This window comes from Castor canadensis, chromosome 11, assembly GCF_047511655.1.
Source record: "Castor canadensis chromosome 11, mCasCan1.hap1v2, whole genome shotgun sequence".
Classification (NCBI taxonomy): domain Eukaryota; kingdom Metazoa; phylum Chordata; class Mammalia; order Rodentia; family Castoridae; genus Castor; species Castor canadensis.
The window spans coordinates 118,038,511-118,061,590 of NC_133396.1; the positions used below are offsets into that span (position 1 = coordinate 118,038,511).

General features: G+C 35.8%; 1 protein-coding gene across 1 annotated transcript in view; it reads left to right on the forward strand.

Moving 5' to 3' along the window:
- Ush2a (usherin) overlaps nucleotides 1–23,080 on the forward strand; it is a 759,580-nt gene that overhangs the window by 351,803 nt on the left and 384,697 nt on the right. Inside the window, exons 30-31 of the mRNA XM_074048325.1 lie at nucleotides 8,004–8,117; nucleotides 10,091–10,252. Of these exons, the coding sequence (XP_073904426.1) occupies nucleotides 8,004–8,117; nucleotides 10,091–10,252 (276 nt within the window). The remainder of the gene's footprint in view (nucleotides 1–8,003; nucleotides 8,118–10,090; nucleotides 10,253–23,080) is intronic.

Below are 23,080 nucleotides of genomic sequence, written 5' to 3' on the forward strand. Positions count from 1 at the left end.
ATCTTCAGCAGGGAATATGGGATGACTTTCTTGTTTTTCTTTTTTTCCTGTCTCCTTGCTTGCCTTCCTTCTTAGATAGTACTAATATTTTCTAGGCTAATTCTATCGGTTTCAGTGGGAGCTCTGTATATAAGATAGAGTTAATACAAGCATGGGGCTTCAAACTTAGAATGAAAATGGCAGAGACTCTGTAGTTCTTAACCAGGAATGCATTGATTAAAATTTTGAGGTTAGATGTAAGCCTGCTGAGAGACTCTTAACTGGATAATGCTTTGAGGTCAATTAAAAATCACTGTTAAAACCATTCCTTAAGACTAGGATTAGGCCCTATGTTTTATAAAAGAAATAAGAGAATTTTTTTCCTATTTGTAAACAAAATCTGCATAGTGTTTGATGCAAGGCATATGATCTTTTGTGTTCTCTACCAGAAGTTTTAAAGAAAGTCTTATTAAAGGAAAATAAATGTAAAATAAAGTTTCAAAGGATCACCTTTGGTTTGGAGTAAGCTTGTTGATTTATCCATCTTTTGGGTAAAATGGAAATTGACTCTTTTTTAAAAATATTATATATTCTTATTTTTATTTAAATGTTAACAACAACAGCAACCAAATATAGCAACAAGAAGTCCTACCTCCCTAAGCTACTAAGAACCAGAGGAGAAGTATCCTGGGTGTGTTTCCAGATCTCACCTAGGCCATTAAATTTCCATCCATATTTAACCAATGTCATTATTCAGTTTCATGGGGTCAGTGTGTCAAAATGTCTGTGTTAGAACTTTAATTTATTTTCAGAGGTTCCTCTAAGTGGGCAGAAAGCATGGCACCTTGGATTGATTTACTCTCTTTAATCCATCCATTGGTCTGGTTGGGGATGTGTACTTAAAAAAATTGCAATTTATGGGTACTGCAGCAGAATCTTGAGCCAGAGAAGTCGCCTTGTCTTCTGTTCTCCTTCCCTAGCCATTTCTCTTTTAATAGGTGGGTTCGCCCATTGTGTCTCCAGGTGTAGTAGCAGCTCTGCCTGTGTGGTGTCCCTCACCAGATGGCCCTCTTAATAATGCCTTGCTCTGGTCCACCCTCACTTTCTTGATCCAAATGTGAAATGCCAGCAAATAAATAAGAGCATTTCACTCTGATGAGTTCTCCTGAGATGAAGGAAAGCCCTGGGGAGAGGAGGCTAGAAACAGCATTTCTTTTACTGTGACTGCTTCTAATTACTGGCCAGTAGATAGAAGGTATCAGTCAGGTTCTGTAGAATGAGAGAGAGAGAGAGAGAAATTTCTTCATATTATTCCACATGTCTTCGCTAACATGAAAATACTCGTTGGAGTCCCATTTGAAATATCATGTGTGATCTTTGCAAGGAGACTGCTGACTTTAGACTCGGGGTAGACAATTGCCGTGTGCAGATTTCACTGCCAGATTAAAAGTTCAACAGAAATGAGTGGGTAATGAGAGCTGAACAGCCAGTTCTTTAATTGAATTAAAAGCTGGGTGACATCAATGCAGACACCTGTCCAATTACAGACAGGCCAAGGTGTTTACCATTGCTGTACAAGTGATTCAAAGATGACAGAAATCTTTCCGCCCACAGATTAACATAATGAAGGAGAACAGATTACAGTGGATGCTGGCCAAACACCTAGGCTGGCAGCTGGGGGTGGGGTGGGGGAGGGAGGAGGAGTCTCCTGAAGTATGTAAATAGGAACAGAGTCCTTTCTCTCTTCTCCACCATGTGTTTTGGCTTTAAAAAGGATGCCACTTTGCTTTGTGTCTTAAGTTCAGTTTTCAGGCAGTGTTTACACTTGTCTGCATTTAGTCAGAGGAGTTAATCATGAAATTTCAACGTCAAAGCAAACTTCTCTCTTATTTTCTCATTTCTCAACACACAGAATCTTATTAGGGGCACAAAAGCTTGTGCAGCTGGTGTCAGCTTCACAATGATTTTCTCTTAGGTAGTCAGGGTACCTCCAGTTATTAAATATTTCTCTGGCACCTTTGAAACTTGAGGTTAGAGCCTAAGAAAAGTGTTGTAGATATTAATCTATCAGTCCACGGATACATTGGTTGCTCCCTGGGAGGATCAGGGTAAGACAGGGTGCTCTTATACAAAGGGAAGTAAATGAGTGGAGCTACTTTTTACAGTCAGTCAACAAGTTCACATTTTTCAAAAACTACAGATAGCAATAGCTGATGAAAAAATAGTACATGTAAAAAAAATAAAAGAAGTCAGATGTGATGGTACACACCTGTAATTCTAGCTACTTGTGGGGCAGAGGTAGGAGGTTTGCAGTCTGAGACTAGCCTGGGCAAAAGTATGACATGCTATCTGAAAGACAAACTAAAAGCCAAACAACGGGGGGTGTGGCTAAGTTCAAGTCCTAGTACTGCCAAAGAAACAAAAAAAGAAGAAAAGGGAGTAAAAGGATATACCTATACTCTCTGCATCCAGAAATCCTCCAAATCACTGTAAAAGACTGATGTTGCAAGCTTCCCCCAGCACAGGCTCTTCCTCTCCCTAGGTGGAAATCCTCAGAACACATGGTTTGGAACCCTATGCAGGAGGGCTCTTTAATCTCTACCTACCTCAATGTGTTTCCTTCCCTAAATAAAGTCTCTGCCTCCACTTTTTGAGTTTGGGCTTTCTGCACCCACTGTAGCCCACAGGATGCAATTTGAGGGAACGTACTTACTTGACTTCAAACTCCCTTGGTGTGGCATGTCAGGATTTCTCAATGTTAAGCATTAATGCAAAATGCATTATCGCTTAGCAGTGAGAGCTATGGCCCTCCTGGTACAGTGACTTTAATCTAGACACCAGTGTGCCTGTGTTTCATGGGACACTAACACTTTTAAAACATCAATAGTGCGTACTTTATGCTTATTGAATGTTTTTTCAGCTTGCCTTGTTCCATTATCAAGAAAGACTGGCAGGTTTTCTGACATAGTTGGGACCATTTTCTGATTGCACAGAGTTTTGTGGCTGAAAGAGAGTTTGAAAGGTCATCTTGCCAGCCTAGTGATAGGGACACTCTCAAATTAAAAAGACTTCCCTGTACTTTTCCCCCAAACAAGTCTTAAAGTTATCATTGTCAGGATCTGCATAAAGGAATATTATCGCATTTTCTCTTATTAGGTTTTCTGTGGTCACAGTTTTTCTGTCTGGGACTCCATTGTGTGTTCCATAGTATAGTTCTCATTATTATTTTAAATATAAACTGGAACAAACTTTCAGTTGTTATCCTTTTTTCAATTTGTCTTTTTTTTTTTTTTTGGTAGTACAAGGGTTTGAACTCAGGGCCTCACACTTTATAGGCAAGTGTGCTACCATTTAAGCCATGCCCCTAGTCTTTTTTGTCTTAGTTTGATTATAGATAGGGTCTTGCACTTTTGCCCAGGCTGGCCTTAGACTGCAATCGTCTTACCTTTGCCTCTTGAGCAGGTGGTGTTACAGGCATGCAGCATCATGCCTGTCCCCTAAATCTGTCTTTTGTTTACAATAGGCCTTCTATCATCTTAGACTGGGAAGTCAGAAGCCTATAAATATCCCTGTCCACTCCGCACATATGCAAAAATTCTGCTTCTTGTAATCATTGTATACAGTCCTTCTAGTGCTGTATTCTGATATTCAAATCCCTGTAAAAATAAGTTGTCTTCTAGAACAACTTTTTCCACGCAGATAGAAGAAAAGCTGATAATAAATGCCTTTTGGTATATTATCGTAGTGCTACTATGTTGCTGTTTTTTCTACAGACCATAAAAACTAAGCATGACTATGACACTTAAAGCAAGACCATTGTGATAATCACTCAAGGATCTCAAAGATTATATTCAAAAAGGGCACTGTGCTTCATCTTAGGAAGAGTTCACATTTTCTCCTTGTTTGGTAATAGCACGTTTTATAAGAATCAACTTTAACCCATTGTGGTAAGCTCTTCACATTGAGACTCAAAAGAGAAGGGCTGTATGTCCCTGACCATGGATAACACTTTTCCAGTTTTGTGAAGACCTCTTGGGTGGCCCTCCCTGCTAATCCTTAGTTGTAAGTGGACAAGAGGGGAGAAAATCCTTCTTGCTGAAGTAGGGGATATTAGCCTATATTTAGGGAAAGTTACTTAAATGATTTGGCAAACTTTGTCTCTGAAATACAACACAATGGACAAGTTTCCCCCTGAAAATAGGAAAGAAATGCCACTCCAGCCTCTGTAAGTACAGCATGTTTTTTTCAAAGTGTGATTTATAAACCATACTCACCTTCCACTGGGGATCCAGGTTTGGCAGAACCAAACCCATCAGCTTTCTTCTCCTTCTTCTTCCTGCTCTCCATTTTGCAGCTCTCATTTCTCAGTGTTTATTATTGTTTCACCTGGCATGAAATGGGAAATGTGAGCACTTTGATAAATGGCCTGAAAGATGATCTAGTTTCTCTCTATCATCTTTCTTTGAGAATCTCAAGGTTTATCTAGGAAACATAATACAATGTGGTGAACTTCCCTATCAAAGCTGGAGAAAGAAAGTTTGCTAAGAGAATTGGTGTCTGAATGATTGTCCTTCTGCAAATTTGTCTTTAATTAAACATAGGCATCTTATCATCTTTCATGTCCCTTTCTAAAAGCTTAAAACACTTTAATGAGACAACAAGATCCTTAAAGAAAGGAGGAGGATTAGCAGATCCACTGAATACATATATATATGTACATATATATATATATACACTTTAATTAGACATCAAGATCCTTAAAGAAAGGAGAAGGATTAGTAGATCCACTGAATACATACATATATGTATGTATATATATATATATATATGTATGTATGGTCACATGCGTATATATATATACGCATGTGACCATACATACATATATATACGTATATATGCATATACAAAACTAATACCTTTAGCGAAAGTAAGATTTGCTATGTGAAACACTGAAGATCATTTAGTGAGTTCAAACTCTGTATCTGGTTTGATATGATCCTTCTTACTTCTCATTCATCCCTTTCCTTCTAGTTTGATATAATAGTCACAATTTAAACATTTTACTTTGATTGAAAGAATAATGTCTCAGGATAAAGTATTTTGTAACAGCAGACTACAAAATTGCAAAATTACGAAACTGTTTTTTTATGCTTCTCAATGATATTACCTGGATGGATGACAAATCTTCATGCTAAGGATTTCAGATCACCAAGCTGTGTCTTTTTGGAGACAATATTCCTATGCCTAAATCATGTCCATTCTATGCCATATATGTTAACTGATGAACAAAGAAAACTAACCTCATACCCCAATATGTTTTTCTTGCCCACTGTGACGTTAAAAGTTTCATTCTCTGGGGGTTGATTCACTTCTTGTGAGTTTCTCATAATACTAATTCAGAAATGCTAGTTGTCCTACTTAGAATCTTCCAGTAGATTCTAAATTGCCTACAGAACAGATATAACAAATGCCAAAGATTTTTGTAAGGTTAGAATAACTAGAACATATTTTATGACACCTCAGTTTTGACACTAGAACTTGAGTGTCATGGAAGAGGCATTAAGAAATAGGAAAAAAAGGATTAGTGATGAAGTTCAATGGTAGTAGAGAACTTGCCTAGTCAGTTCCATCCCTGGCACTACAAAAAGAAAGAAATGGAAAAATTAAGTTTACAAAATAGTTTAGGATGTTGTATGTGGATTGGGGCATGTTGAGTGTGAAATAGCAGTGGGACACCCAGATGGGGACACAAAGTCTGCAGGTAGAAATCAGACCCAGAGCTCTGGGGAAATCCAAAGAGATATTCAGGGGATCACTGAGAGATGAGGCTTGATAAACTAACAAAAGGAAGTGTTTAGAGAAAGGAAGAAGCCTTAGGGCCCAATCTTGTGGGGGGAAAAAAGGCTAAACTATTTAATGGTCTGTGTGAGAATCATCAGTCAGTCAAGAAAAGATAGACACTTTCAGAAGTTTAGAAGAACAACTACAGAAAATTTACTGGCACAGAGAAGGTGAGGGATGGCAGAGTCCAGTAAGTGTACACAAGGCTTACTGGATTCAGTACTTAATAAACAACTAATAATCCTTAAAAGGTAAAATCATTTGGAAGCCTGGAGGCAGAAGCTGGGTTGCAATAAGAGTGTGATTTGAACCCAATAGCTCTGCACAAAGTTCTCTCTTCACATAGATTAGTGCTGAGCACTCTATATTCCTAAACTCCTTAACTTTGATAGAAATTTTCAGGTATGTATTGTATTATCCCATCTCACAGATGACTCCTGAGACCTCTCTTTCAAGATACAGCCTGTTATTATTATCTGTGTACAGATGAGGAAAGTAAGGCACAGCAATCTGAGAAACTTGCCCAAGCCCATACAGCAAATCAGTAGCAGAATCTGCAATTACACCAAGGCATTCTGGCCTGAGTATCTGTGATCTTTTCTACATGATGAGTGTGAGGATATGATAATGCTAGCTGGCTTTTAAGAGGCATTCAGTGGAATGAGAAGTTAAGTCTTAAAAGAAAGTGAATTCAGAGTGGGGGCTGTAGTCTGGAAGCTTCAAGAGGAAATAAAAACCACATCATGGGAATGAGGGAAAACAGAAGGTGACAACACAAGGGGGTTTTGAAATTAGAGAGAGCAGAATTTGGCATGAAATGGTCACATGTGTATGCATATTTATTTGTTGGCTTGATGTCATCTTTGGCCATGAACTGAGATGATGGTGCCAAGTGGATGGATATTTTCATATAGAACCATGGCAGAAAGGGTTCATAACCCAGGCAGATGCCTGGGGAGCTGCTAGAATTCAGACTTAAAGGCAGCAGTAAGGACTGAGGGCAAATAGGAGGTGCCAAAGCAAATGATGGCTTGCAGTCTTTGCATCATTCTGGCTCTTTTCTCTTTTAATTTTTAAAATTTTCTGTTGGGGAGGGAGGGTGACTAAAGAAATATGTATAGTAAAATTTGTGTTTGAATAATACATACATAGTGACAACAATATTGGCATCTTAAAACAATAATGTATTCTCTAGGCTACTGAAGGTGTAACTAATAAAGAGATATCCAAGGTGGGACTATCATTTTATAAGAATGATGACAATCTCTGGTTAGGATTAATGATTGGCTCTAAAAGAATTCCATGAGAGAAATAAAAGCATTGGTGAGAAAATGCATAAGTTATATTTTTGAAATTTTTTAATTCACAAGACTCACTAAGTAAAGAACTCTTGCCTTGATTCTGAATACCTGTAAACAAAGTGTGTTTTCATTTCTACAGGTACTTTTAACTGCTGAACAAATCTTATATATCTACCACCAAGCCAGGTTAATTCAATACTTCCATGTGCAACACATCCGTTAAAGACAGGTGTCTTAATTAAATAAACTAATAATTTTGCAAGTAGAAGTACAAAAGCATAATTATCTAATTTTCTAATTGTTCAACTGTGTTAATTTGCATATTTGTTAGCTGCAGCATAAACAAATAGTTCGTATATGTGCATCCTACTGTTAAAATAATGAAGCCACTCTTGGGAGTAGCATTTCCTAAAGTGTGTTAATAGACAGTGTGTTAAAAGGACTCCTTAGTTAAATATGGTTGAAAAATGCTAGGCTCAAGAAAATTGAATACTTTTATTTCTGTGGGAGGTCTGAGATCTGGAATGAGATAACCATTGTCTATATTGTGCTCTGCTTCAACAACTATATGTGGAACCCTCCTATTCTTAATGGGGGAAACATCAAATACTGTTTTAAAGATGACTTAACAATAAGTCAATCTCACAGCTTTTTCTCATGAGTTTTCCTATTCTACAAACAAAAGAGGCATATGTTCTTGTATTCTGATTCTCTTCCCTGTTCTGTCTTTGTCCATCTCTGTCTTTCTCCTCTCTCTCTCTCTCTCTCTCTCCCTCACACTCACACACACACACACACACACACACACACACACACACACACTGCTCTTTATAGAAGCTTATAGTAAACATGAAAACCTTTTTGTCCCTTCTTTTATTGTAGGCATATTGACAGGCTTACTACCCTTCAAAAACTATGCGGTAACCCTAACTGCTTGCACTCTGGCTGGCTGTACTGAGAGCTCACATGCATTGAACATCTCTACTCCACAAGAAGGTAAAGTAATTTCAAAGGTCTTGACTTCCACATTTCAGTCATGAATAATAAAATAGGAGAAGAGCTAAATGCTGCAAGGCCATTTGCTGGAAAACCCCAACCTAATTTGATGACAAAGTGCATTGCCAGGCCATAATTGCTCCATTTTTTGGGGGGGTGCGAAAATGAATCAAACTCCATACCCTTTAATGACATGCATCTTTAATAGCTGTAATGCAGATTAATGGGCTTTTTAATTGCTGTTACATTGTTCATGCAAGAGCCTTGTCATTAATATGAAGCATCTGAAAGATTAATGAAAGCTTCCTCATTTCACTATAGCTCAGAAGTAAATCTAGAGACAGTCTGACTAAAAAGAATTGATTGTATGGCACAGTATGAAATTGAGAATCAAACGGTTGATTTCCATGGTCTCTTTTAACTGCTAAACACTAGCACAGGCAACAATTATTTCAGTATGATGGATCCTCCAAATGCCCATTGAGGCATTATTAATCACTGCTCAGTTCCTTCTGACTTAAGTCTCACTTTTGTTGTACTTGGAACTTAGAACTGTTGGCATAAATTAATGTTTCAGAAAGCATACACTAAGAAGGCAGTGGAAAAGAAAATATTTTAGCACTCTAAAGTAAGAGCTTTGTGCAAGCATCCAAAAACATCGCTTCAAGAAATAACAGCTCTCAAAACATGTGAAGCATTGTTACTTCATATTTCTATCTCCTGGATGAGAAGAATTTTACATTTTTATGTGGTCTAGCTGTAAAGTTATTTGGGAAATTTAAAAGCTTGATCTTCAGGAAAAGAGTTAGTCTCTCTCTCTCTCTCTCTCTCTCTCTCTCTCTCTCTCTCTCTCTCGTATCCATATTCCAACTCCTCCTCTTTCCCCTTTAGGTCCTTTACCAAGCTCCATTTGTATAGAAGATATTAAAAAAAAAAGGGGAAAACATCAGTCCATCTGACAAAGCAGTGAGAAGAGAAAGGATTTTGTAAAATCTTTCTCTGACCATTTCTTCTCTGTGTTTCATGCCTGCTTTAACCAGAATCCCTTCTTCTGGGCTATGCCATCAGTGACCCATCTTCAACATTCTCTCAATATTTTTTCTACCTTGTCTATTAAATATAACAAATTTTCTCAATGTGTCATTGTGTCTTCTGGGGAACATGATTGTCACCCCCTTTTACATGTACTTCCACTAGCCTTAATATGACACAAATCACCCACCTCTCTCATTATTTTCTCTACATCTATTGTTCCCTGTCTAGATTTTGCCTGGTACCCTTCAAACTCATTTCATAGCCATGTCAAGGCAGATTCCATGCCCAATCAATTCACATTTCCTTGTCAGTCATTATTTAAAGAATTCCTAAACATAACATTTCTAAGAAGTTATTCCTAATTTACCAAATGATATTTATAATTTAGAGTCAATTTTTAAGTATTTAGTTTGTATGACTCTAATTCATTGACCACTGTATAAAAAAACTTCTAAATATTTCATTGTAGTTTCAATATATAATTAATATTATTAATTCTTCATTTTCTGGCTGTTTCTACAGTTACATAGAGGGTTTAAAAAAAAACACCTACTGTGAGCCACTCACAGCATTGCCTACCTCAGATCATAAGCTCCTCCAGGCGAGGGGACTTTCTAGCTGATGCATTTGCTTTAGTATGAAGTACCTTATATTGACAGTACAGGTTAATAATACTTTTGATGAAGTAACACAAATGTCAGTCAAGTGAACTAGTGTGAGTACTCCCCATCCATCAACCATGCAGACGCTCATAAATTCAGGACATTTATTTAGCACTATTCCTAAAGCAATTACTGACAAGCAGCCCACAAGTCAGGAACATTCCCATCCATAGAATTTCAGGTTTAGTCCATGATTTATTAGTTTGGATCTGAAAAGTTTGAGTTAGAAAAGCAAACTCAAATTAGACTGCATAGTTCTTTTTTTTTTTTCCACAGCTCCACAAGAAGCTCAGCCACCAGTAGCCAACTTACTTCCTAATTCTTTGTTACTCTCTTGGAACCCACCCAAACAAGCAAATGGTATTATAACCCAGTACTCTTTATACATGGATGGGAGGCTGATCTATTCAGGCAGTGGGGAGAATTACACAGTCACAGGTAAGACTTCCATTGCTACCAGTTAATAGTGAATAGAGATATTTGCAAGGTGACTATAGTGTATATGTATCTGAAAATGCAGTTTTTGAAACTGTATTGCTTTGTCTCCTGTTTACCAATCTAGTTTCATGATCCATATGGTCGGTCATATCAGTCATGAACTGAAGCCAGAGCTTAAAAACGTAGAAAATTGGTTTGTGCTGCTTCACCAAGGTGTGTGTAATCACTACTATAGATCCTCCACCACTGCTTACCTAAATCCTTTTCACCACTCTACCATTGCTCAGCTGCAGACAGATCCTTGGGAATGTACCAGGGCAGGGGGCTCCGCACAGACTACTTTGTCCCCCACAGATTGAATGATTAAAACTGGGAGCCAGCATGGTCCCCACTAACTGGCTCTGTGAGTGTGAATCAGTTGAATCAATGATAGCCATGGTCATGTGCTTAACTGCCTTAAAATCCCCTGAAATAAAGAATAATCTTAAGACTCACAAGTATGACTCACTGTGGGATGACTTTTAAATCATTCAAGGAGAAACATAGTATATAGACTCAGTTCACATAATGACACTTAAGTAAAATGAAGTAAGTTGTTGGAAGAGTTTTTGAATGAAGGAAGCCTACATTAGGTTTATTGTCTGGTTTCTGTATCATCCTTATATTTGTAAAGTATTATTCTCTTTCATCACATATCATTTTATATACTGTATCTGACTCTCAGGTGAGATATTATTAATCAAACATTGATTGATTTAAAAACTGAGGCCTAGAGATATTAGAATTTTTGTGAAAGGTCACGACAAGTTAGAGTCAGAGGTAGAATTAATTATTTATGTATTCAGATATCCACATTAATGTCAGGTACTAAGGTTATAACAGGAAGACAGCCAGACCCAGCCTCTCCTCTTATGATACCCAGAGCCTTCTGGGGACACATTCAGATGTTAGTGTGAGGCGTTTGTGGACAGCTGCATTTTCATTTACGTTTGTGACTGCTCTTACTCTGAGAATATTAAATGGACAATAATTACTTTTACATATCACTCATCATGATTGAGTAGAACTCTGTGATATTAATTCTGCAAGGAAGATATTGTTATCCACATTTACAAGTGATGAAATTGAAACTTAGAAAAGTCAAGGTAACACAATCTGTGAGAGTTAAATTTTGGTTTTTTATTTTATTATTTTCTTTTCTCCTTTTACTTTATCGTTTTTACATTTACTTACATGTGTATACATTGTTTGTGCCACCTCTCTCTCAATTCCCGGCAGAACCTGTTCTGCCATCTTCTCCAATTATGTTGAAGAGAAAACATAAGAGATAATAAGAAAGACATATCATTTTTGCTAGTTTGAGTTAAAGATAGCTGTACAGAGATTCCTAGTATTGCTTCCATGCACATATGTATTGCAACCCACATTGGTTAATTTCTACCAGACCTCTTCACTACTTCCTAGTTCTCTTTCCATAGTAGCCTCTTTCAGTTTAAGATTACTATATTCGTTCTTGTACAGTGAGCACATCAACCACATTCAAGTTTTAGGTTTCCTTCCCTTTCACTATTCCTCCTGTGCACATTCTCCCCTAGTGTGTGACCCATGTCCAATAATGTTATTGCATTTGTTTTAGGTCTATAATCTGCATATTAGGGAGAACTGCAACTTTTGGCCTTCTGAGCCTGGCTAACTTCACTTAAGATGATGTTCTCTAGTTCCATCAATTTACTTGCGAATGACAAAATTTCACTCTTCTTTGTGGATGAATAAAATTCCATTGTGTATAAATACCACATTTTCTCAATCCATTTGTTAGTATTGGGGCATCTTGGCTGTTTCCATAGCTTGGCTATTGTGAATAGTGCTGCAATAAACATGGGTGTGCAGGTGCTTTTGTAATAACTTGAGTCGCATTCCTTCAGGTATATAGTATTAGACTTTGGTACAAACCCAAGCATTCAGGCTACACTGAAGAGAAGATGCTCTGGAAACAAGCTACTTATCTTCCCTGAGACTTAATTCCAGAATTAAGTAAAATGAGAACAAATAAACTTTTCACCATTTTGTAGAAATTACACTATATAAAACATAGAATATGTTATTGATACTTGGTGAAGAAATTTTATAATTATCATTTCTTATAGGTCATAGAGTTCATATTACAAACTAAAAATAGATTTTTCCCTAAAATTATTGAATCACAAGATTGAAACTGACAGAACTACTTAAATTAAAATTGTAGATCACAGCATATATTTTATTAATAACAATTAATATTAAAACATATCATTGAATGAACTTCACACATGTGTTAGTAATTAATATATTAAGCACTTTTCTAGGACCAAAGTATGTCATTGTGCATAGTGGGGTATGATATCTTTTAGGCCCAGAATAGATGTTTCCTGTGAACATCCTTCTCTGATTCCCTAAGTATGACTTAGATATGCACCTGTAGGCTCACTGAAATATCTCTGTAGCCCCTCACCTTTGTGCTTGTGTTTGTGTGTGTGTGTTCTCTTAAACAAGATTGCTTGCTTGCCTAATGGTTTGTGCTATGAAACCATAAGTGCCATCAGGTCATGCCCATGTCTACTTTACTTGTTGTTGCACCCTTAAGACCTGTCACAGAGTGGGTAATAATGCGTTACCAGTGTTGGAGGAATGAATAGGTGAAGTCCTCTGACTCTTGGGAACAAAGAAAGAAGACAACAAAGTGAAACTGATGCAAGATAGAAATAGGTTAGTGAAAAAAGTGATAGAAAAAAGAAAACAAAAGGAAGTAACCAGAGGAAAAGAAACTAAGATCCCTTCCATGCACAGAAATTGCACAGCATTGGTCCACAAGGGAGTGGTAGAGCTGATGGCAGATGAGAAACTGTGATCCTTGACTATTTCCAAATGCACAGAATGATGTGAGGTGACATTGTGCAAAGCCAGAAAAAAGTAGTGTGAAGAAAAGGAGACCTAAAGTCACACAAATTTCTAATACCAAATAATACTACATTCTGCATTTTGTTTGGTTAAATCATCAACAGGTCTAGAACGAAAGATTATGGCAAATGTTACCATAATGGAACAACACAATAATTACCCAAATGATATTTAAAAAGAATACTATTTTTTAATAACCCACAATCATCTTCTCTAGCTCCAGTGAGCATAAGCTCTTCAATGATTTTCAGTTGTTGTGTAATATTTTAAAGATTTATAGCTCCAAAATCACTCGTGACATTTTTTTTTCTATAACTGTTTTCTTACAAGTAGCTATATTTCATGTTATTCTTGTCACCAAATAGCTTAAAATATAATGTCTGTTTGGACTTCAGTGTTGGTCAGTATGGAGGAGAACTAAGCCTTGAAGATAAAGGTGGGGTTAAAAGTTGTGCATGGTTGTTCTAATTTTACAGGTAGCAAAACTGAAGCCTAAACAAGTCAAGAAATTCTAGTCATTAATTAGAGGAACCATTTCAAATGTTGGTCTATCTAGTCCCCAAATCCATGCTTTTCATCTCTACATATTCTTCTTATTGAACTTTTATTTTCCCTCACCACACCTCTGAAAGTGAGTCAGGAGCCTGATTACAAAGCCCAGAATACCTGTATTAGTCTGCTCGGGCTGCCATAACAAAATATCATAACCCAGGTGATTTAAACATCAGAAACTTTTTTCTCACAGTCTGGAGACTGTAAGTCCAAGATCAAGGTGTTGGCAAGTTTGGTTTCTCCTGAGGCCTCTGTCCTTGTCATTTAGACATCTGCCTTCTCACCACGTCCCCACCTGGTCTTTCGTCTGTGCAAACGCATTGTCGGTGTCTCTTCCTCTTCCTTTAAGAACACCAGTCGTATTGGATTAAGTCTCCACTCTTACGACCTCATTTAGCCTTAATTTGAAGACAAAGCTTTGTCTTCAAATATAGTCATGTTGGAGATTATTCTTTCAATATTTGAATTTAGAGGGAACACAATTCAGCCCATGAAAGTACCAAAACAATTGCCTTTCTTACTATTAGCATATGCTAACTGTCCCCTTTTGCAGAGATTCTCAAATTGCATGAGAAATAAATAAAATGGGTTTTAAAAATAGCCTTTGACTCTGAGATTTTATACCTGTGATGCAATAAATTCAGGTCACTTATATCTTCAAATGTGTCTGACTAAAGTCAGCCAGGGAGAAGGCTGATGGGAAACTGCTCTAGCCATTCAGAGGGATTTAGCCCTTCCAGGTGTGTTAGCTCCATGCCACATTTCATTATGCTATGTATCTTTTTTGTGTTCATTGCTTGTATTTGTGTCAGAATACTTGTAACCTAGTATCTTCTCTATACTGAATAGACCTTCCATTCCATTGGGGTAAAACACATCTATGAGGGCTGGTGATGTCAGGAATATTGGCCAGTTAAGGTCACTAACGGATCTAGATAGTGCTGAAATGTCTCTTCATAGAAAGACTCAGAAATGGAAGACACAGTCTACTAAATTAGGGAACTTATTTATAACATTTTAAACATATAAAAATAATGCATACTTGTTGAAGATAATTTAAAACCTACAGACATATAATACCTGGCAATCCTATCAACAGAGAGAAACTCTTAATACTTAATGTAACTCTTTCTAGTATTTCATTATTTTTAGCAAAATTGAGCTATAACCTAAGTATAATTTTGCATCCTTGTATATTTCCTTATTATAACTATATTATCCACATCATTAAGTATGTTTCTAAAAATATATCAGGATATTTTAAATAACATACTTCATCTAATGAAACTACACCAATGTGCATAACCATGTGAACATTTATCTTTTAAAATTATGTAGTGATAAAATTTATTATATATAAATCATTATTTGCTATATTTGGAACAACCATGTGAACATTTATCTTTTAAAATTATGTAGTGATAAAATTTATTATATATAAATCATTATTTGCTATATTTGGAACAACCAAGTGAAAGGTAGTGAACTTTTACAGAATATTTTATATACATCACCAAATTGTTTCCAGAAAAGTTATCAACAGTGAATATTATATTTTTTAAATCTTTAATCCTTTTATGTGAAAACTATTCTTTTATTTTCATTTTCATTTGTAACTACCAGTTATACGGAATATTTTCTACATGATTATTAGTGCATATTTTACTCATCATGAGCAAAAAATTAATAGGGACAAGGAATAATTGTTAAATCTCATCAAGAGCTGTATTTCATACTCTGTTTTGCTTCGTTCCAGTGACCAGCCCTATTTAAAATTCTTGGCCTTCATTACTATCAAAAACTTCCTTAATAACTTGGCATAATTATACTCCTAAGTATTTAAAATATCAACATTTTCTTCTCACACCTCCATTTATTTGTGGTTTCCTTTTAAGTCTTCACATAGAATCAACATCCTCCCCTTCCTTATGCTTAGCAAATGGATCTTGCTGGCCTAGTGGATACAGGTAAAAGCAAATGCATTTCAATCCAGAAGCCGCTTAACATCCAGGTGCTTTGGATTTTTTCTTCTTCCACTTAAATATGTAGCATTAAAAGTCAAAGGCATTGCTGCACCTTGAGTTAGTACAAAATATATTTAAAAATGCATACAGTTCAAATTTTTGCCTTGCATAGGCCATAAGCTAGTAGTATGCTGGGTCAGTTTTGACACTGAAAAATGAATCCAGTTAGAGAACCTCCCGAAGGCTGTTGATGTTTGCTATAATAAATAGCACACACTTTAAGTCAAACTTTTTCATTCTGTATTCAAAGGTAATGGATTTTTCGTAACCATAGTAACCTTGGTGTATTTCTGGATAAATACATGAGGTATATACATTCTAGTTTTATTTTTGAATATAAACTACCACATTATGTATTACTAATAATATGAAAAATAGGATGTAGGTTAGTATAATGACAGCTTAAACTAGTATGCATTTTTCTTCTGCAAAAAATAAATATTTATCAAAAGTATAGGTTCAATTAATTTTTCCCCCAGTTTTGTGGTATTCTGGTAGTGCCATTTATCTTTTTTTGCAAGATCTCCATTAATCTCTTATTTCTGTCCTAAAACAGATTTTTAAGAATTTCAAGGTAAAAACAATTGTGATTTTAAAGCTTATGATTAAAAACAATATCAAAAGATTGGAGAACATATATTGATATCAATAGCAGAGCTCTTGTAGGTCGCTTAAGGCGTGTGTATATAGTATGTTCATGAATAGGTAGAAGAAAGAAAGCCTTTGTGAGACTATTCAACATACCAGGATTGTTTCAAAGTTCATGCTAGATAGCATCCTGATTGATGATGACCATTCAAACTGTAGCCAACCAGATCATTCTCATTTTAAATGAGCACCCTACCAGAAACTGGCAATCTTGAAGAAGTTTATAAGATGTTTCAGAAAAGCTTACAAAGTTTTGAGAAATAAGAACAGCAAGATAACAATAATCAGGGGAAATATACATTAACTATAGCAAGCAGGTTGATGGGACTTGTGCTTCCTGATGAGGAAAGAAGAGGGATCCCTCAGAAGGGTTCTGTTTTTATAGCTTACATTATTTTGGGTTAACCCATCCTGAGCCATTGTTGTTGATCGATTGGGAAATGACAATCTGGATTCTATAGGAAAAATAAATAAATCCTTGACACCAACTATAGCACATGTATACATTCAAGTGTATCATCCAATTAATCTGTATTAGTCTTACAGTTGAGCATAAATGACTGATTTCTGGAATAGGTGGCATCTTGTCACTGCTGATTCTAAGCTTCTATCAATAAGCCTAAGATAGTAAGCTGTGGATAATAGCTGTGTAAGAAGTATGCATTTGTGTGTGTGTGTGTGTGTGTGTGTGTGTGTAGACAAAATAGCAAGAGAGAAATTAAAAAGGAGAAAAGGAGAAGAGGGAAGAAGGGAAAAGATAGGGAAATGGAGGCTAAGAAGGAAGAAACGCAGATACAATTCTGATAAAGGCAGATAGACAATAAGTATTTATATCTTTAGCAAACTAAAAAGTACTAAGACTTTTGTCATTCTTATTTGTCAAGGTCAAAAAGCACCAAGTACAAACAGCAAAAGAGAAACATTCATCTTGGACTTTCCAAACACTTAAGCCTTACGATGAGAAATTTATTGAAGAAGAAGCGATATTGCATGTAGCACAATAAAAAACACTTAAAGGTTAGGTAATTCTAACCAAGTGTTATAAGGAACCTTGTCAACACTGTAGAGATTTGAACAAAATTACATTCATTCATGATAATGGTTTATGCAACCTTTCATAACAAATAAAATTTCACTTTAACCTAGATAGTTTCTTTTTTTAATTTTGCAGTTTTGAACACTACAATGCAGTGGTACTTCTCTTACAAAGTATTACCAAGGGGAATCCTGTTAAAATGTTGGTGCTTTAAACTATAGCCTGAGTATTAATAAGGCAGAGTATGTGAGGATATTCAGGTGAGGCCATGATCTCATCCATGAGTCACCATGTGTCCTTTTTATGTCAAAGCTATATAACATTGAATTTTACAAAGTCTAAACAACCTTGAGGATACAAGGACGAAAAGAAACAACAAACTATGAGAAGCACTTAGCGCCTTCAGAGGGCCAGTTACAAAGCTATTAATGCTGTGACCAATAGGTCCACAATAGATACTCAAGGCCTATCTAGATACCTTGAGTTAATACACAGTGGAAGATTTTTCAAAAGACTCTATTTAGTAACGAAGAACCAACAGAAATGAAATAACTTGTACAGAATGTTTCACTATCATGCTTGTTTAGCTGTAAACAATACAAGGTGTCATTCTTCCATGAACGTGTTTGTACAATGTACCAATATATAAAGAAAATACATTCATGTTTATATTTTAAGATCTGTGTCCAAATATGATTGTGATCTATTAACCAAATAGAACACTTTTATGCTCTCAAGTAGTAGGAAAGAGACTGTGTTGGAAGGGGATTTCAGAGGGAATGGTGCAAATGACATTCAGTTAGAAAAGCAGTGGAGTTAAATGCAAAAAAACAATGTGATAGAACATGTCCTACCATTGACAGCTTGACAAATAGAGACTGCCAATTATTTTTAATTTATTTTTGAAAACTCTTAAATTGAAAAACTTAGTACAGAAGAGTGAAGATATCTTAAGGGTACATCTTGATGAATATTTATAACTAAACACATGTAGGAAATCGTTACTCAAATCCAGCAGCAATATTAACTATACCCTAGAAGATCCTCATTTTATACCTTCAACTTTTGACTGCTCACAGCCTATAATGGTTGTGCTGTTCTTGCACCTAATATGAGTGGAGTCAAGTAGTGTGTCTCTTTTCTCAATTGGCTTCTTTTGGAGAATGAGAGAGGAAGAGTGAATCAGTGGAATCTTCTTCATTGTTATATTTGCACCCTGGGCTCTCTGACTTCCAGGAAAGATAGTATCATTGTTAAATTCCTACTTTCCAGAAAACCATTGAAAATTTGTAAAATGAAACATATCTCTTTTGTCCAAGTCCAATCTGCGAAACGTTTCATCTATGCAATTAGAACTTAGCACATTAAATCACTGGCCCATGCAAATGAGTGAAATATGCAAACCAACCATTCTAAATGCCCAACAATGGAATATTATGTGACTGTTATAGCTCACAATACTGTAGATGAATATTTAATGTGGAAACATGTTAAAAACAAACACATTAGCAGATGGAATATAGTAATCAGTCTTTTGTAGTGAAATGTATGTGTTTACCTATGTACATATTTATGGATGTGCATGAATAAATATAATTCAGGGGTGTATACCAAAGTGTTAGAACAGTTATCTTTCAGTAATTGGGATCCTAGTACTTTCTTTTTCTTTAGAGACTCTTTTCATTTTTAAACTTCTCTATAGTTTAGACATTAGAAATCATTTTTGGTTTTTTTTTTGGTGTTTTTCCCTGTTTTAAGGTATGTGATAAAATTGATACAAAGGACATTTTAGGAATCTGACTGCACTTACCCATTAACACTTACCATCAAGTTTTCCCTAGTCTTACCTTGATATTGAATAAGGTTGATCATCTTAGCGTTCTTAGTGCCTCGACTACTTTCTTTTGCCATCAAAATGGTACACGTATTTGATAATTTATCTCAACTCCCACATTCTTCCTTTTATTCACAAACTCTTCCATATCATTTCCCTGCACATTTGTTATTTGGATATATTATGTCTTGCAATATTAACCTATTTTAAATGAGGTAACTCGACTCAAAACAAGAATATAAGGGTATTGAGTAAAATTATTAGGTGATTACTCTCTTTTATAATCTCTATAATGATATAGATATTTTATTGAATTGGCTTGAAATGAATTAATTAGAAAAACCTCTGAGAATCTGTAAATTAATATTTTTAGGTAAATAACAAATACTAATGCTTAATTCAAATATAATTAATATTCTAAGCTTGATAAATAGCTTTAATGAAGTAGGCTGTTCTCATAGCGTCCTAAAAATTTTCATTCACTCACCCAATGTGTAGCAAAAAAAAAACTTTTTAAAAATTCTTGTTGCAATGTAATATCACAACTTATGTGGCTTAAATAGCAGAACTGTATTGTATAACAATGCTTCAGGCTGAGAAGCTCCAGCTGAAACCCTTGGTGGCATTGGCCCATTCTGAGGACTGTGACCAAGAATCTGTTCCATACCTTGCTTCTGGTGTCTGGTGATTTCCTGGCAATATTTGGGGTTCATCAGATTGCAGATTTAGGATCCCAATCTCTGTCTTCATCTTCACATGAGATACTCCCTATGTGCTTGTTGATGTCCAAATTTTCCCTTTTTAAAAGGACATCAGACAAATGGATTGGATTCACCCTAATGCCCTTATCTTAAATATTTACAACTGCAAAACCTCTATTTCCAAATAAGGTCACATTCTGAGATTCTGGAGGGGGTTAGGACTTAAACATATGAATTTGAGAGGGGAGAGAAAATTCAACATGTAACTCTACTCTATGTATGGTTGTATAGTTATTGCTGTGGTTGATAATATTCTAAAACTTCCTTGAAATACCTAAAAATGTTAAGGACAATAAACAGTGCATTTCAAAATCAGTTTGAAAATGTAGTACATTCCATGAAAATAAAATTGAGGGAAAAAAAAGATAATCATTTGTTCAGTGTCTGAAATGGTTCATTCACTCAATGAATGTTACTGATTTTCTTCTAGGTAGACACAATACTTTTCAAAATATTTAGGGTCCAACGGAGAACAAAAGATTCAAAGTCCCTTTTGTCATGGAGTTTTTATTTTAGTGGGAAATATTTTGAGAAGGCCTCATATTCTTCATGTTAGATTTCCTCTTATAATTCATAAATCAAAGAGATAAGGTTAGCATCCTCTGTGTAATTTCTATCATACATCTTTCCAGATTATTACTTTTCTGACTCCTTTAATACTCACTGATTCAATAAGACCCATGTTCTTTGGCCATAGGAAGTTCTTTTCTCAGAACTACTCACCTCTGCTGACTGCTACTTCTTATTGTCTGGTTCAGTAAAGACTTGAGTAGCTAGATGCCTTCTTCCCCCTTCTCTTCTCCAGGTTCTGGCAACACTCTGTGTGGTCTCAACTTTCATGTGTACAATCTACTAGGCAACTCAGCTTCTCAGGTCCTTTATCCTCATCTTTAGGAAGCTCAGATTTTCTTGTAAGTTTCTTACTCTTATTTCAGTATTCATCACCTAGAAGTGTTCTGTATCTAACACATTCAGTTCAAATACCCCATTTTTACATTAGTATTACAATGTTCTCAAATGAAAATCCATCAAATACAGGTTAATTGAATTGTTTTTCTCATTCCTTAGCCCAAGGTTCTGAGCTTTGCTGACATAGATATGACAAGTATGCAGCTTGATGGCATTCTTTTCTCCAGTGAATCTCCAACAGGCTTTTCATGCTTACTCTTAATCTTTATCCTCTAACCTGCTTTGTTCCCATTCAACAGGATCAATTCTTCAGTCATTGTCTGCAGTTCCTCATACTGACTGCTGCATTTTTGGTACTCATTTTTACTGGAGTAAATGTGGTAGATGTATATGATGACACCTCAAATTGCAATACTTAGATAAGATTCTTCAGCTTGTTGTCATAGAACTTATTAGCTGTTATACATCAGAATCAGTGCTATCTTTTCTCCCTTAGGAAACAAAGAAATATTCATTTTTCCATAGAAAATTAATCTCCCTTGAGCTTCCATCTTTTCCTACTTTAATGAGACCCTCTCTATCAGTTAGCCTTACCATTCCTGCTTTTTCATCTTTCCTCTTTTACTAGCTCTTTTCATCAGTATTTGTATTTGTATAAGTTCAAATTTCTTAAGTGTGATAGGAGGTGGGAAGATAAACATGAGAAAAAATATCTTTTTTCTGAATTTCACATCCCTCTCATGCTTCTTGCCTTGTCTTTTGCATCTTCACAGTCATATTCCTAACTTCAATTGACTCACTTTCTTTGCTTCCTTTAAGTTTTAGTTTCTTAGTGCTACTATAACACAGTATTTAAAACTGAATGCCTTAATGCAGCAGAAATTTAGTTTATCAAAGTAATGGAGGCTAGATGCTTGAAATCAAAGTCTTGGCAGAGTCATCTTCCCTCTGAAGACTGTTGGGGAGATTCTTTCCCTACCTCTTCCAGCTTCAGATAGTTGCTGGCAATCCATGGCAGTCTTTGTCTTATAGTGGCACAACTCAAATTTTTGCTTTTATCTTTACATGATGTTCTCCCTGTGTCCACGTGTCTTCCTATAATGACAGAAGTCATTGGATATATGGTAAGTTGAGGTCATACTAGTCTTCAAAGATCCTATTTCTAAATAAAGTCACATTCATGTATATGGTAATTTTGGACTTGAATATGTCTTTGGGAAAACCAAAATTCAACCTATGACATCTCCATTGACTCCAAACTGCTTCATCATTCAATTCAAGTGTTCTCACCTCAGTTGTCAACATTCTGGTTGTCTCCAATTTAAGGACAAACTTGAAGTCATCTTCCTGGAATGTTCTTCTCTTGGTGTTTGTAACACCAGACCCTCCTAATTTTCCCGTTATTTCTCAAGCCCTGATGTTTCTTTTTTCTTTTCTTCTTCCACCACAAATGTTGGCTTATCTCATAGTCCACTAAGAACATGTCATGCAGTATTCCTTGATAAAACTAATCGTTACCAGTAAATTACTGCTTCTCATTTTAGCAAATAGTAACACTGTTTATTTTTTTTCCTGAAACAAAGCCTGGATTTAATTGTGGGTCACTTCTCCTACATCCCTCACATTCAATCTTAAAATAAAATCCAAACTCCTTTTGTTGACCTATAACACTTTTATCTGCTCTTATCTGCTTTCTTGTCCTTATATCAGTCTCCTCACTCCTTTTATTTCTACAATGCTGTACTTGTTCTGGAATTCATGTTCTGAAGTCCTTGACATTGTCTTCCTTGAGTTCTCAGATTTTATAAAACCTTCTCTATTAGTTAGAATAACCCTAAATGATGTAAAAACATGCATGTGCATATACACACACAAGCACACATGAGTGCACACATGCATGCACTCAGGCATACACATGTACACTTCCTTTTGCAGTGCTGAGAATTGAACCCAGGGTCTTGCACATGCTAGCCAAGTCCTCTACCACTGAGCTACATTCTCAGCTTTAACACACACTTGTTCCTAACTGAAGAAACACAACAAAAATTTCTTATCCACTTAATAGAACTGAGCATATGAAGAGTTTGGTCAACAGACTTTCCTTCCTCAGAACAATCATTAAAGGAC